The 11,321-nt window shown below is 41.5% G+C and overlaps 1 protein-coding gene across 1 annotated transcript; it reads left to right on the plus strand.

Annotated features, from left to right (window-relative positions):
• The first annotated feature begins 8,552 nt into the window (after window positions 1–8,552).
• LOC107389434 (uncharacterized) lies at window positions 8,553–10,943 on the plus strand. The gene is made up of 3 exons (XM_070544355.1): window positions 8,553–8,560; window positions 9,074–10,203; window positions 10,304–10,943. Exons 1-2 carry the CDS (start codon window positions 8,553–8,555, stop codon window positions 9,873–9,875), a joined length of 810 nt encoding a protein of 269 aa, XP_070400456.1. The 3' UTR covers window positions 9,876–10,203; window positions 10,304–10,943.
• Window positions 10,944–11,321: the final 378 nt, after the last annotated feature.

Genomic DNA, 11,321 nt, shown 5'->3' on the forward strand with positions numbered 1-11,321 from the left:
AAATCGCTAGAAGGAAACCAGCTTTGCAGCGTCACTGAAAGAAACAGTGCGGACTGTGACGGGAGAGCGAGAACCGAAAGGAGGAGATGGTCTGATCCTCTTCATCAGCAGCTTTTATAAAGTTATGGAAACAAACGTCACAAACAAAATCCAGAAGGCTGTTTCTGTAGATGGTGACATGAGGAGGGACAGATTAAAGTCACACTGGTTTTTATTTGAACACTCAACTGTTTACTAAATGATTCAGCTTCATTATATATATATATATATATATATATATATATATATATATATATATATATATATAGTAAATCCTCTAATACAGGCCGGTATTCAATTAAAGGCCGGGTCGGTGTCGGAGTCAGCGGAGGGTTATAATGGCCGGTCTCTTATTGTGGCCGGGTGGAATGTAGTAACAAGCAAATATGAGCGTCTCAGCGGCAGGGTTATAGTCCCCAAATCAACCAGCAGGAGGCAGTAGAGGTTCACGCAGACCTTTGTTAGGCGCTTTCCTCAACGCTTTGTAACGCTACAGACATGATCCTCTATCATGCTCCTACCACACAGAGTCACGGTGTCAGTTAACCATGCTAATTCAACCCGCTCCACAGAACACACATCACCTTCCCTGTGGCTTACATAACACTCACACAACACGCAAATCAGCACATAGGAACTAGCAGAATGATAGGAAACACATATAACACAATACCCAGAATGCACCTGGCTTACAACCCCAGCCAGGTCATTACACTATCAAGTTCAAAGAGAACGTGCTGATTATGCTGCAGAACACTCTGGAGAGCAGCAGTAGGGGGTGTATGAACTAGTCGACTTCACTATAGTGACTTTTTATGCCTGTCGTCGACTAGTCGCTGTCACGTGATAATGACCGGCAAGATGCAGCCCTCGGAAAAGACAGCAGCCTGCTGTCAGCAGGTGACAAGCTCCTGCGCTCAGGGGGGCAACGCGCTGTGTCAGAGCATAGGTACTGACACGCGATCGTTCATGTCGGTTCATTTCCTTTAATGTTTTCTGTCTTTTATTTGCGCCTGATAAGTTTCGCTGCTGTGGAGCGGGGCACATCACCTTGTCCTCCGACTCACAGATCACTGATGCGGCCGCCAAGCAGGGAGAGCTCCGCTGTTTTCGCGGTCGGTAGATCTGCCTCCTGAGCACGGCCACAATCAGGTGTCGCCACCTCAAAAACTAATTTAACACACGATCGTTCATGTCAGTTCATTTCCTTTAATGTTTTCTGTCTTTTATTTGCGCCTGATGCGTTTTGCTGCAAGCTGTGGAGCGGGGCGCTGCGCGCATCACCTTGTCCTCCAACGCAAATTCCACTAACTCCGCTCCGCTCCGCTCCGACACAAACGCCGGAGCAAAATCGGTCCCGTTGTAGTCAATCAGAGCAATTTTACTACTGCGGCCGTGCTCCGGCAGTGCGGCGCCGTGCGCCGCCCTCTGTTCCGGCGTCCGGCAAAAATAGAATCGATCCTATTTTCACCGGAGCACCTCCGCAGTCAATGGACAGAAATCACAACCGCCCAACAGGAAAAGGAGCAAGCACAACTTCCTTTTTTCACAATAAATCGATAAACAAAAGGCGTTTTTTGTTTCATATGCACAGGTTTACCAACTTTTAACAACTATCAATGGCGGCTGAACTTTAAATGCACAAAAATAAGCCATAAATACAGTTTCTACTGTCAAAGTAGTCACCCTTTGTTGATCCAAACACTGCTGATCTCTCAACACAAATGATGGGCAGATTAAACAGTTCGTTTCGATGCTTCTCCCACACAACGGGTGTTTGGATCTAACTTCCGCGTTTATTGCTCGGACTGTATGATACGCCCGCCAAGCAGGGAGCGCTCCACTGTTTTAGCGGTCGGTAGATCTTTTAGAACTGCAGTTCAAAGGTAACTCATAAGGTGAATATAAATGAACCCAGGTAGCAGTTTTTCTTTAGGATTGAGAGGAGATGCAGGAAGATAATAAACAGGCAGGACAGAAAAATAGTCAAATAAAAACAAGTTAGTTTTTGTACCTGCTGGTTGCAACAAACAGACACCATTGAAGGTAATCAGAAGTGAGGAACAGAAAATGAAATAATTATTTTAATGTTTAGAGCAGCAGGAACTCCGAGAGGCTGCAGGCGCATCAGTGAGTTTGCGGCCGCTGCGCAGGGGGAGGGGGGAGAGGGCTGAAGCAGAAACTACCGTTGTTAGAAGAAATGTGTTTAACTTTGAAAATGTGGGCGCAATTTTAATTGTCAAAAACTCCAGTGAACCATTAGTTCGTTTTGCTCAAATAGAAATAGAGGCCTGCCTCTAATACTGGCCCTCCTTCCAATAAAGGCCTGGAGCTTGATGAGCTTGAGTCAAATACAGGCCCGGGCCTGTATTAGAGGATTTACGGTATATATATATACTTACAATAAATATTTATTTAGCTGAAAATATAATTTTATCAGTGCAGAATTTTATTAGTTTACTTTTTGTAATGAAATGTTTAGATTTAACCTTTTATCTGCTTATTGATCTTCATAATGCTGGTAGAAATGTAGCTACAGCTGTGAAGTAGCCCATGAGTGTTATTTTATGATACCTAGTATTTATTTTACTGTATCCCGTTCTCTGGACCAGAGCGTAGACCTGTGGTCACAGACAGGCTGCAGTCATTAAACTGGTAATCATGAGGTCAGGGGTCACACTGTTTTCTGAGTGTTTGCAACACAGTTCTGAGTTTAAATACCGGTAGTTCTTTTGACATAGTTTGCTCAAGTCATTTTGAAGTTCCTGTTTAGTAATAAATGTAAAGAAAATTCAAATGTTTTTTTTCATTTAAGCTGCAGTTTTACAGACTTTAATAAACATAAACACAAATACAAACCAGACACTGAAAGCTGAGGTTGTTCTGAAAAAAGGAGCAGAGTTACAAACATTTTACACTTTTATTACAATTTTAAAGCCATAAAACAAAACAAAAATACTTGTTTTATTTATGGTCTTAAGAGGGTTAAACGTGATCAATTTTCCGCCTCCCACAAAGAGATGGTAAAAGTGAATGTGAGCATAATTATATACGTTTTATTACTTTATTATGTATTTTTTATTATTGACTATTACTCCAAAGAGTTCAGATGAAGGCAACTGGACTTCTTTGGTTTATTTAAAACATTTCACTTCTCCTCTGAGGAGCTTTGTCGGTTCTAACTGGAATATGGGAGAGCCAAGCTTATAAGCTGTAGCTGTCTGTTGTTATTTAAAGAGCGGAAACTACTCTGAGTACCCCGCCTCTCCATCTCCTGATGAGTCATTAGCCTCTATTGATGGTGAGTCATTGTGTTGATTAGATTCAAGTTCAATTCAAGTTTATTTATACAGCGCCAAATCACGACAAGAGTCGTCTCAAGGCACTTCACATAATAAACATTCCAATTCACAGTTCATTAAGCCAATCAGAAATAATGTTTCCTATATAAGGAACCCAGCAAATTGCATCAAGTCACTGACTAGTGTCAGTGACTATACAGCAATCCTCATACTAAGCAAGCATGCAGCGACAGTGGAGAGGAAAACTCCCTTTTAACAGGAAGAAACCTCCAGAGAATCCTGGCTCAGTATAAGCAGCCATCCTCCACGACTCACTGGGGATCGAGAAGACAGAGCAGGCACACACACACACACACACACACACACACACACACACACACACACACACACACACACACACACACACACACACACACACACACACACACACACACACACACACACACACACACACACACACACACACACACACACACACACACACACACACACACAAGTAATGTGTCTATAGTTATATTGTGATGCAGGAAGGTGTGACCTAGACTGAAACTGAATGAGATTCAAAAAAAGTTCTAATCTTTTAAACAACGCTGTTGGTCCTCTTGGTCCTTGTTCAGGTTTTCTAAAACACTGTGTTAAAAACATTGGTGTGTTTTTAGACGGTTCTTGTAATCTTTACAGACAGGTGAGTGCAGTGGTCCAATCAGGTTTTTATCATTTAAGGCAGATAGCAAAGGTGAAGCCATACCTTCCTGCTAATGTCCTCGAACATGTCATCCACCTGTTCGTGTCTTGCCGATTGGACTACTGCAACTCCCTGTATTCTGGCCTGGACCAGTCCTCCCCACACCGACTTCAGCTGGTCCAAAAGGCAGCAGCTCGCTTGCTGACTGGAACCAGCAAGTGGGATCACATAACCCCAGTTCTGGCCTCTCTCCATTGGCTTCCTGTCTCTTACAGGATCCGTTTCAAAATTTTACTTTTTGTTTTTAAATCCCTTCATGGCCTGGCCCCAGTTTACATCTCTGAGCTGCTGTCCGCTTACGTCCCTGCCAGAACCATGAGGTCCAGCTCTCAAGCTCTTTTAACAGTTCCAAAAACCCGCCACAAGACTAGTGGCGACAGAGCGTTCTCTGTGGTTGGGCCCAAACTGTGGAACAAGCTACCTCTCCACATCAGGACCACACAGAATCTAGAGCATTTTAAATCCCTTCTTAAGACGCAATTTTTTGATTTGGCTTTTAATGCAGGTTGACTTGAGCATCTTAATAGTTTTTAATAGTTTTTATCATAGATTGTGACTGTTGTGTGCTCATCTTATTTTAGGTTTTTATTGTTGATTTGTTGCATCTTGATTTGTTTTACCTTGTACAGCGCTTTGGTGTAGCTTTGCTGCTGTAAATGTGCTCTGTAAATAAAATTGACCTTGACCTTGACCAAAGCTGCATTATTGGTTCTAGAAAGGTGAAATCTAAGCCCCGCCCCTATTTAAAGTGGGGTTTTCACTTTTTGACATAGATAGATGATTTGAGAGAGTAAAATCATCTATTTTCTCTGTCCAGAATGTGGACTTTGTCATCTTCAAAGGTGTATCCCTTGTCCTTCAGGTGAAGGTAGACTGCAGAGTTTTGACCTGAAGAGGTGGCTCTCCTGTGTTGTGTTATGTTCTTGTGTAATTGTTGTTTAGTTTCTCTAATGTAAACATCTGGACAGTCCTCACTACACTGGACTGCATAAACGACCCCACTGAGCTTCTGTTTGGGTGTTTTGTCTTCTGGATGGACCAGGTTCTGTCTGAGGGTGTTGTTGGGTTAAAGTTTACTGGGATGTTGTGTTTGGAGAAGATTCTTCTAAGTTTCTCTGAGACTCCTGCCATGTGATCATGTCATCATGTGATGATGGTGCCTTTGTGTAAAGGATGTTGTTGGGTTGGTAGCAGAGCTCTCATGTTTAGTGTTAAGTTCAGTGAGAACATGGAATGGGATCAAGATTTTTCTACTGACAGGAAAAAGATCTCAGCTAACATAGCTGTAGATCACAACGGATAACTCTCTGTGGTGCATTTATTTTATATTTTACATTTATTTTACTACCTCTTACTAGAGCTGCCTTTAGTAAGCACAAAATATCTTTGGTTGTACACCTGTGCAATAGCAATAAAGTATCTTGATTTCTGTTAAATGTACTTCCTGAATGAGTGACCTTTTCAGGCTAAAATAACAAAATGACAAATACAGACAGAAGGACGACTTATTTCTTCTTTTATAATGTGTTGCATCACCACCTGGTATCAGAACAGGACTCAGTATTGGAAGATAATCAAAAATCAAACAACTTGGACTCAGATCAGGGGCAGAAATGTGGTTGTAACATCTCTAGATATAAGTCAGCTTTAAAAACTAAAACTATTATTTATGAACTAACATTAACACTAATGACACTAATTTATATATTTTTATTATGTTGTTTGAACCCAAGGGTCTCATTATCTGAATTTTCTAACTTATTGGATTGCTCTATAAGTGCCCCTTTTTTTTACTTTGAGCACCCGCCCCGTCAAAGGTCTCTGCAAGGCCCTGTTTTGGAGAAGGCAAGAGTTAAATTTCCAATATTTGTTTATTCTATAAGTGTTGTTTTTCGGTTTTATTTTAAGCGATATAAGGTAATGGTCCATTAGTGGGGCAGCAGATATATCTGAGATGAAGTCATATAATAAAAGTAAGTCATTAGTAATAAGCCAATGGTCGATCCTTGATTTATTAGTTGAATTAAACCATGAGAATTTCTGAGTGACTGGGTTAAGGTGTCTCCATATATCCATAAAATTATGTTCAAAACAGAAGTTGGTAAATAATGGATTTGGGTAGCTTATCTCATATTTGGATGGCCATCTATCCAGAAATTCATCCTGAACAAGGTTGAAATCTCCTCCAATAAGGACATTACTGGTGGAATGTTTGGCTTTTAGATGGTCTAACCGTAAACCTATTTCTTCCAGCAATATTTTATTTTGAGTTAAGGAATTATATCCATATATATTTACTAGAATAAAAATTGAATTTTCTATGTTTGTGGTAAGAACTAACCAATGGCCAACAATATCATTCTCAATAGAAGTAATTTTACCTCTAAAGTTTTTCAACAAGATGGCAACCCCGGCTGACCTTGAAGAGCCATGAGAAAAAAAGGCTTCATCTCCCCATTGCTTAGTCCAAAAGTTGCTGTCTTCATGTGTAGAATGAGTTTCTTGTAAAAAGGTAAACGTGGCATTTTTCCCTTTGCAGAATGAGAAAAGGCTTTTCCTTTTAGTGATATCTCTCAACCCTCTAGCATTGATAGAGATTAACGAAAGTTTGCTGTTTATAATAACCATATAATGAACAAAAAAGAACAATATAGGATGAGCTAACCTAAAGCAATAAGAGAACCTAGGTAGCAATCCCCAAAAATGGTAATCTGAGTGTACCACATTTATAACATTTGCGGATCTGTATCCTCATATAACTACATAGACGTATATGTAAATAATCATAAGTGGTCTCATTTTCACTTACACATGTTTATGTTAAACTGGCTAGGGTGTAACCCGCTGTCCATTGATGAAGGCATATGGACCTTTAAAGGTGGTTTTCAGCCCTGCTTTTCTCGCTTGTTCCACCCTAGGCCATACCGCAAGACGTGCTTCACGGTCCTCCTTGGTGAGGTCCTCGGCGAATCGGATGTTGAGCTCTCTGCAGGTGGGATATTGTTTAGTGGATCTCCAAAGTTCATCTCTGTAGAAACGGCTGGTGAATTGTATGATGACTTGTCTTGGGTGATCAGGGTTTTGGGGGCCGATACGGTGAACAGAATCCAAAATGAAGTCAACCTTCTCCTTCCAGCTGGGTTGGATCTTTTTAATGATGTCCGATACACTTTGTCTTGTGTCCTCCTCTTTGTCCTCTTTTAACCCTTTGAGCCGTAGGTTCCATTTTCTTTGGTATCGGTCAAGGTTTGAAGCTTTGTTTTCCAAGTTGTCAACTTTTTTGGTTAACACTTCATTTGTGGTTTTCAGCTGGGTTATTTGTTTTTCCATCTGCTTATTTTTCTCTTTACAGTCTTGAATTTCAGCGCTGTTAAATTCAACCGCTTTGGCAATGTTAGAGATGGAGAGTGTATTTTGTTTGAGGTCAGCGCCAAAGCTTTCCATCATTTTTTGTAGACCTTCAATGGCGGCTAGTAGAGCACTGTTGGATACATTTGAGTCGGTTTCTTCTTCTCCTTTTTGTTTTTTGTGTGATGTTGTGGCTTTGCAGGGTGATGAAAGTGGGTTTTTATTACCTCTTGAGTTGGTGTCCATATTCTCCGAACCAAGGTAGTCGCGAGTTAGCAGGGCTTTGTGAGCTTTGCTGTTAGCTTTAGCCATTTCTTCGTGTTTCATGTATGGCCTCATCCACTCTTGTTTAGCTAATACTAGTACTAGTTGTAGAGGGTAGTTTTATATTTCCGGTGAGATTTATCATTAATCATTAAGTAATAATAGTTCTTAAATTAGACCATTCTTTGAGGTTGCTACCGGATCTCCTTACAGAATGTCTGCTCCTTCCGCCATCTTGCCTCCGGCCTACCCCGAGCCGATCTTGCACCCGAGCAGATCTTGTACCGACACCGCAATTGTTGTGAGTGTCGAGTCCAGCAACCGGTGCGCAAAGCATGCTGGGATACCCTTGCTCCTCTGAGGATCCATCAGACCCATCCTCGAAATGTGGGTGGAGCGAGGACGCATTTGAGGACGCGAGAATGAGTATTCTTGGAATTCGGACAGTACTCGTCGCTGCGTTGTGACGTCATGGACCTCAAAATGCGCTCTTACAAGCATCCTTCCTCTGGATTCGGACACACCCTCAGGGTCTGCATCCTTCGAAGGACCCAGCCTACTCGCCCGACGTGGGCTGGGTCCTCCTGACATGGGCTGGGTCCTCTGTCGGCCGAGTAGACCGGATGTTAACGGCTGTGAATTTGGACAGGCCCAGCCTTCATGAATTCCCGCCTCCCTCGGCGAACATTCCATCTCCTAGCAACCGTGGAACCTGAGCAGAAGGGAAAAGGAACTTCAAATGATGGAGCTGGAAGTTTTGTTGAGCTTTTTAATAATTTCCTTGGTTATGGAGGAGTTAGAAGACATGTATCGCCGACGAAGGCATTTTCTATTGCTCAGGCTGAGACGCAACAATGAACAGGTAAAGTAATTTCTATTAAGTAGACTTTACCTATCGGCTATAGTTAGTTTAATGAATAGCTTTAGCAACTTTTTACAGGTTGTAAACAGACTCTGTATTAAATTCAAAACCTATACACAAATATAAACTACAACTTCAAATCTTTTATACTTACTCAACTAAAAAAAACTCCCCACCAAGTAAAAAGAAAAAAATGTGAAAATGGCTTAAATTAAAAAATAATAATTAAAAAATATGGAAATCATTAAATAACAAATAACTGTTAGCAGAAAGAGCACATTACATGGAACCATCAATTACCTGTAGAGGGACATCTAGTGGACAAAAATAAGATCTTGACTTGTTATATGACTTAAAAAACTTAATTAGAGAAAATTGATGTTTTGGTCTTCATTGCATACATTCTTCAAAAGTTACGTTTTTAGAAATTTGAAAGAATAGCATAAAAATGCACAATATTATCACATTTACATTGAGAATAATGTTATGTTTTATAAAAACTTGAAATTACAGCTTTGAAATAAATCTTTATTTTTCTGTATTTCTCTTTAACCAGACTAGACCCAGATACTGCAGGATTCACCTGAGTGTCCCAGTCCTGGACCGTTTCTTCAACCAGCAAAATCCGATACCAGACTTTCGTTTGAGCAGGGAGTCCCTTTCAGTGCTGCTGAACCACGATCGGTGTCATGGTTGGGGTGCCACAATTGAGACCCTGGTGTTTCTTTTCTGGTTGGCAAGCGGAGCATCTTACAGGGTGGTCTCCAGAGCGTTCGGGATACCTCGTTCGACTGTCCACCACATCATCCACAGAGTCACGGAGGAGGTTGTGGCCATTCGCCACCAGGTCATCCACCTTCCAAAAACCCCTGAAGACCTGGAGGTGGTGTCCCAGGGGTTTGCAGGGCTGGCACGGCATAGAGCTTTTTTTAAAGCTGCAGGTGCCATCGACGGTTGCCACATCAGGATCAAGCCTCTAAGCGGCCCTGATGGTCACTGCTACAGGAACAGGAAACTGTTCCCCTCTATCATCCTGCAGGCTGTGTGTGACCATCAGGGTTGCTTCATTGACATGTACATGGGCTGGCCGGGGTTGGTGCACGACTCCAGGGTGCTCCGCCACAGCCCGCTGTACAGGCAGTCAGTCTACCCTCCTCCAGGGCACTTCATCCTCGCAGATGGTAGGTACCCATGCATGCAAAGCCCACTCCCACTCATCACTCCCTACAAACGTGGGAATCAAGGTGTGGCTGCCCAGCGCTTTAACAGCCATCATTCCAAGGCACGCTCTGTGATACAGTGTGCCTTGGAATGATGAAAACCAGGTTCAGAGCCATCTTCCTGCAAGTGCTGGAGGTCCACCCCACCTTTGTGCCTCAAGTAAGTGTACGAAATGTGGCTTTTCTCATTTCTTTGAAATATATTTCAATTAATTAATTGTTACCGCTTGTGCCGTCCTCCACAACATCTGCCTCAGTGCTGGAGACTTTGTGGTGGCAGAGGATGAGCCTGAGGAGGATGGTGGAGGTGATGAGGGGGAGGCTGGTTTGGAGGATGTCAGTGGTGCACGCTGGCGGGACCAGCTGTGCTGTGAGGTGTCTGCCCTGGAGGAGGTTCCACTGGATCATGACTACTGGTAACAGGTAACAAATGAATGAATTTAGTTTTTTTTAAATAGTCTAACATTTCACCAATAGTATGTAGATTTTGTATTTATCTCCTATTTGTCTATTTATGTTTCAGTCTTGGTCATGTAGCAGCCGTCGACAGCCAGCCCTGCAAACCGATGGACGATGCAGTTGACAGTCAAGACGCATCTTGGACTCAGTGGTCTCCTTCAAAAAGCAGCTGAAGACTCACTTGTTCAAGCTGGCTTTTGTATGACCTTCTTCACCACTCTCTCTTTATTCTAATCTCCCCATCTATTCCACCTTCCTCAGGATCCACTGATTTCCTTGTTTCCTATTCACAATCTCTCTTTCTTAACATTTTTTCTTTTAAATCGCAATAGCTTATTCTAGCTAATTTTAAATATATTTTTAAACATTTTCGAAATGCTTTTTTATATTTTTACAATTTTTATACTTTTTGTTTTTGTGAAGCGCCTCGTGATTTTCATCTTGAGAGGCGCTATAGAAATGATATTTTCTTCTTCTTCTTCATCTTGAAGCTCTTTCTGCAGACCACCCAGTAGGATGCTTCACTTGTCAACCAGAAAAGAGCAGTCACGGGTCTCAGCTCCAGCACTCCATCCATGACATTCATCTGTTCAGCAGATCCAGCAGCCCTGTTAGGGACTTCCTGCTTCAAAGTTGTTGAAATGGTCTTGGAACAGGACACTCAGGTTAATCCTGCACTAAATATGCATTTTTGTTATTTTTCTTTGTCAGATATTTCTCTTATTTTGTATGTTTCCCATCATGATTTTGTGTATATATGTTCAACCATGTTCAAACTCAATTGTTGTAAATAAAAGTATTAAGTTTGATCCATTTCTCCATTATTTTCTCAATTATATTTTTTGTTTAATACTTTAAAACATTACAGGTTACAGAAAAGAATCTTGAAGTTCATTTTAATACTGTTTCAAGACATTCTCAATATTTTTAATATGTCACTGAAGCTTCCTGTTGTCAACATTTACATGAGTGATATTGGTACTTTTAACTTATAGTTGACCACCAGTCCACTGTGGTGCTTTTAGAGGCAATTCAAATGCACCCACAATAGGCTAAATTTTATGTTTGTTTTTTTAATTAAA

Source organism: Nothobranchius furzeri, chromosome 14, assembly GCF_043380555.1.
Source record: "Nothobranchius furzeri strain GRZ-AD chromosome 14, NfurGRZ-RIMD1, whole genome shotgun sequence".
NCBI lineage: Eukaryota > Metazoa > Chordata > Actinopteri > Cyprinodontiformes > Nothobranchiidae > Nothobranchius > Nothobranchius furzeri.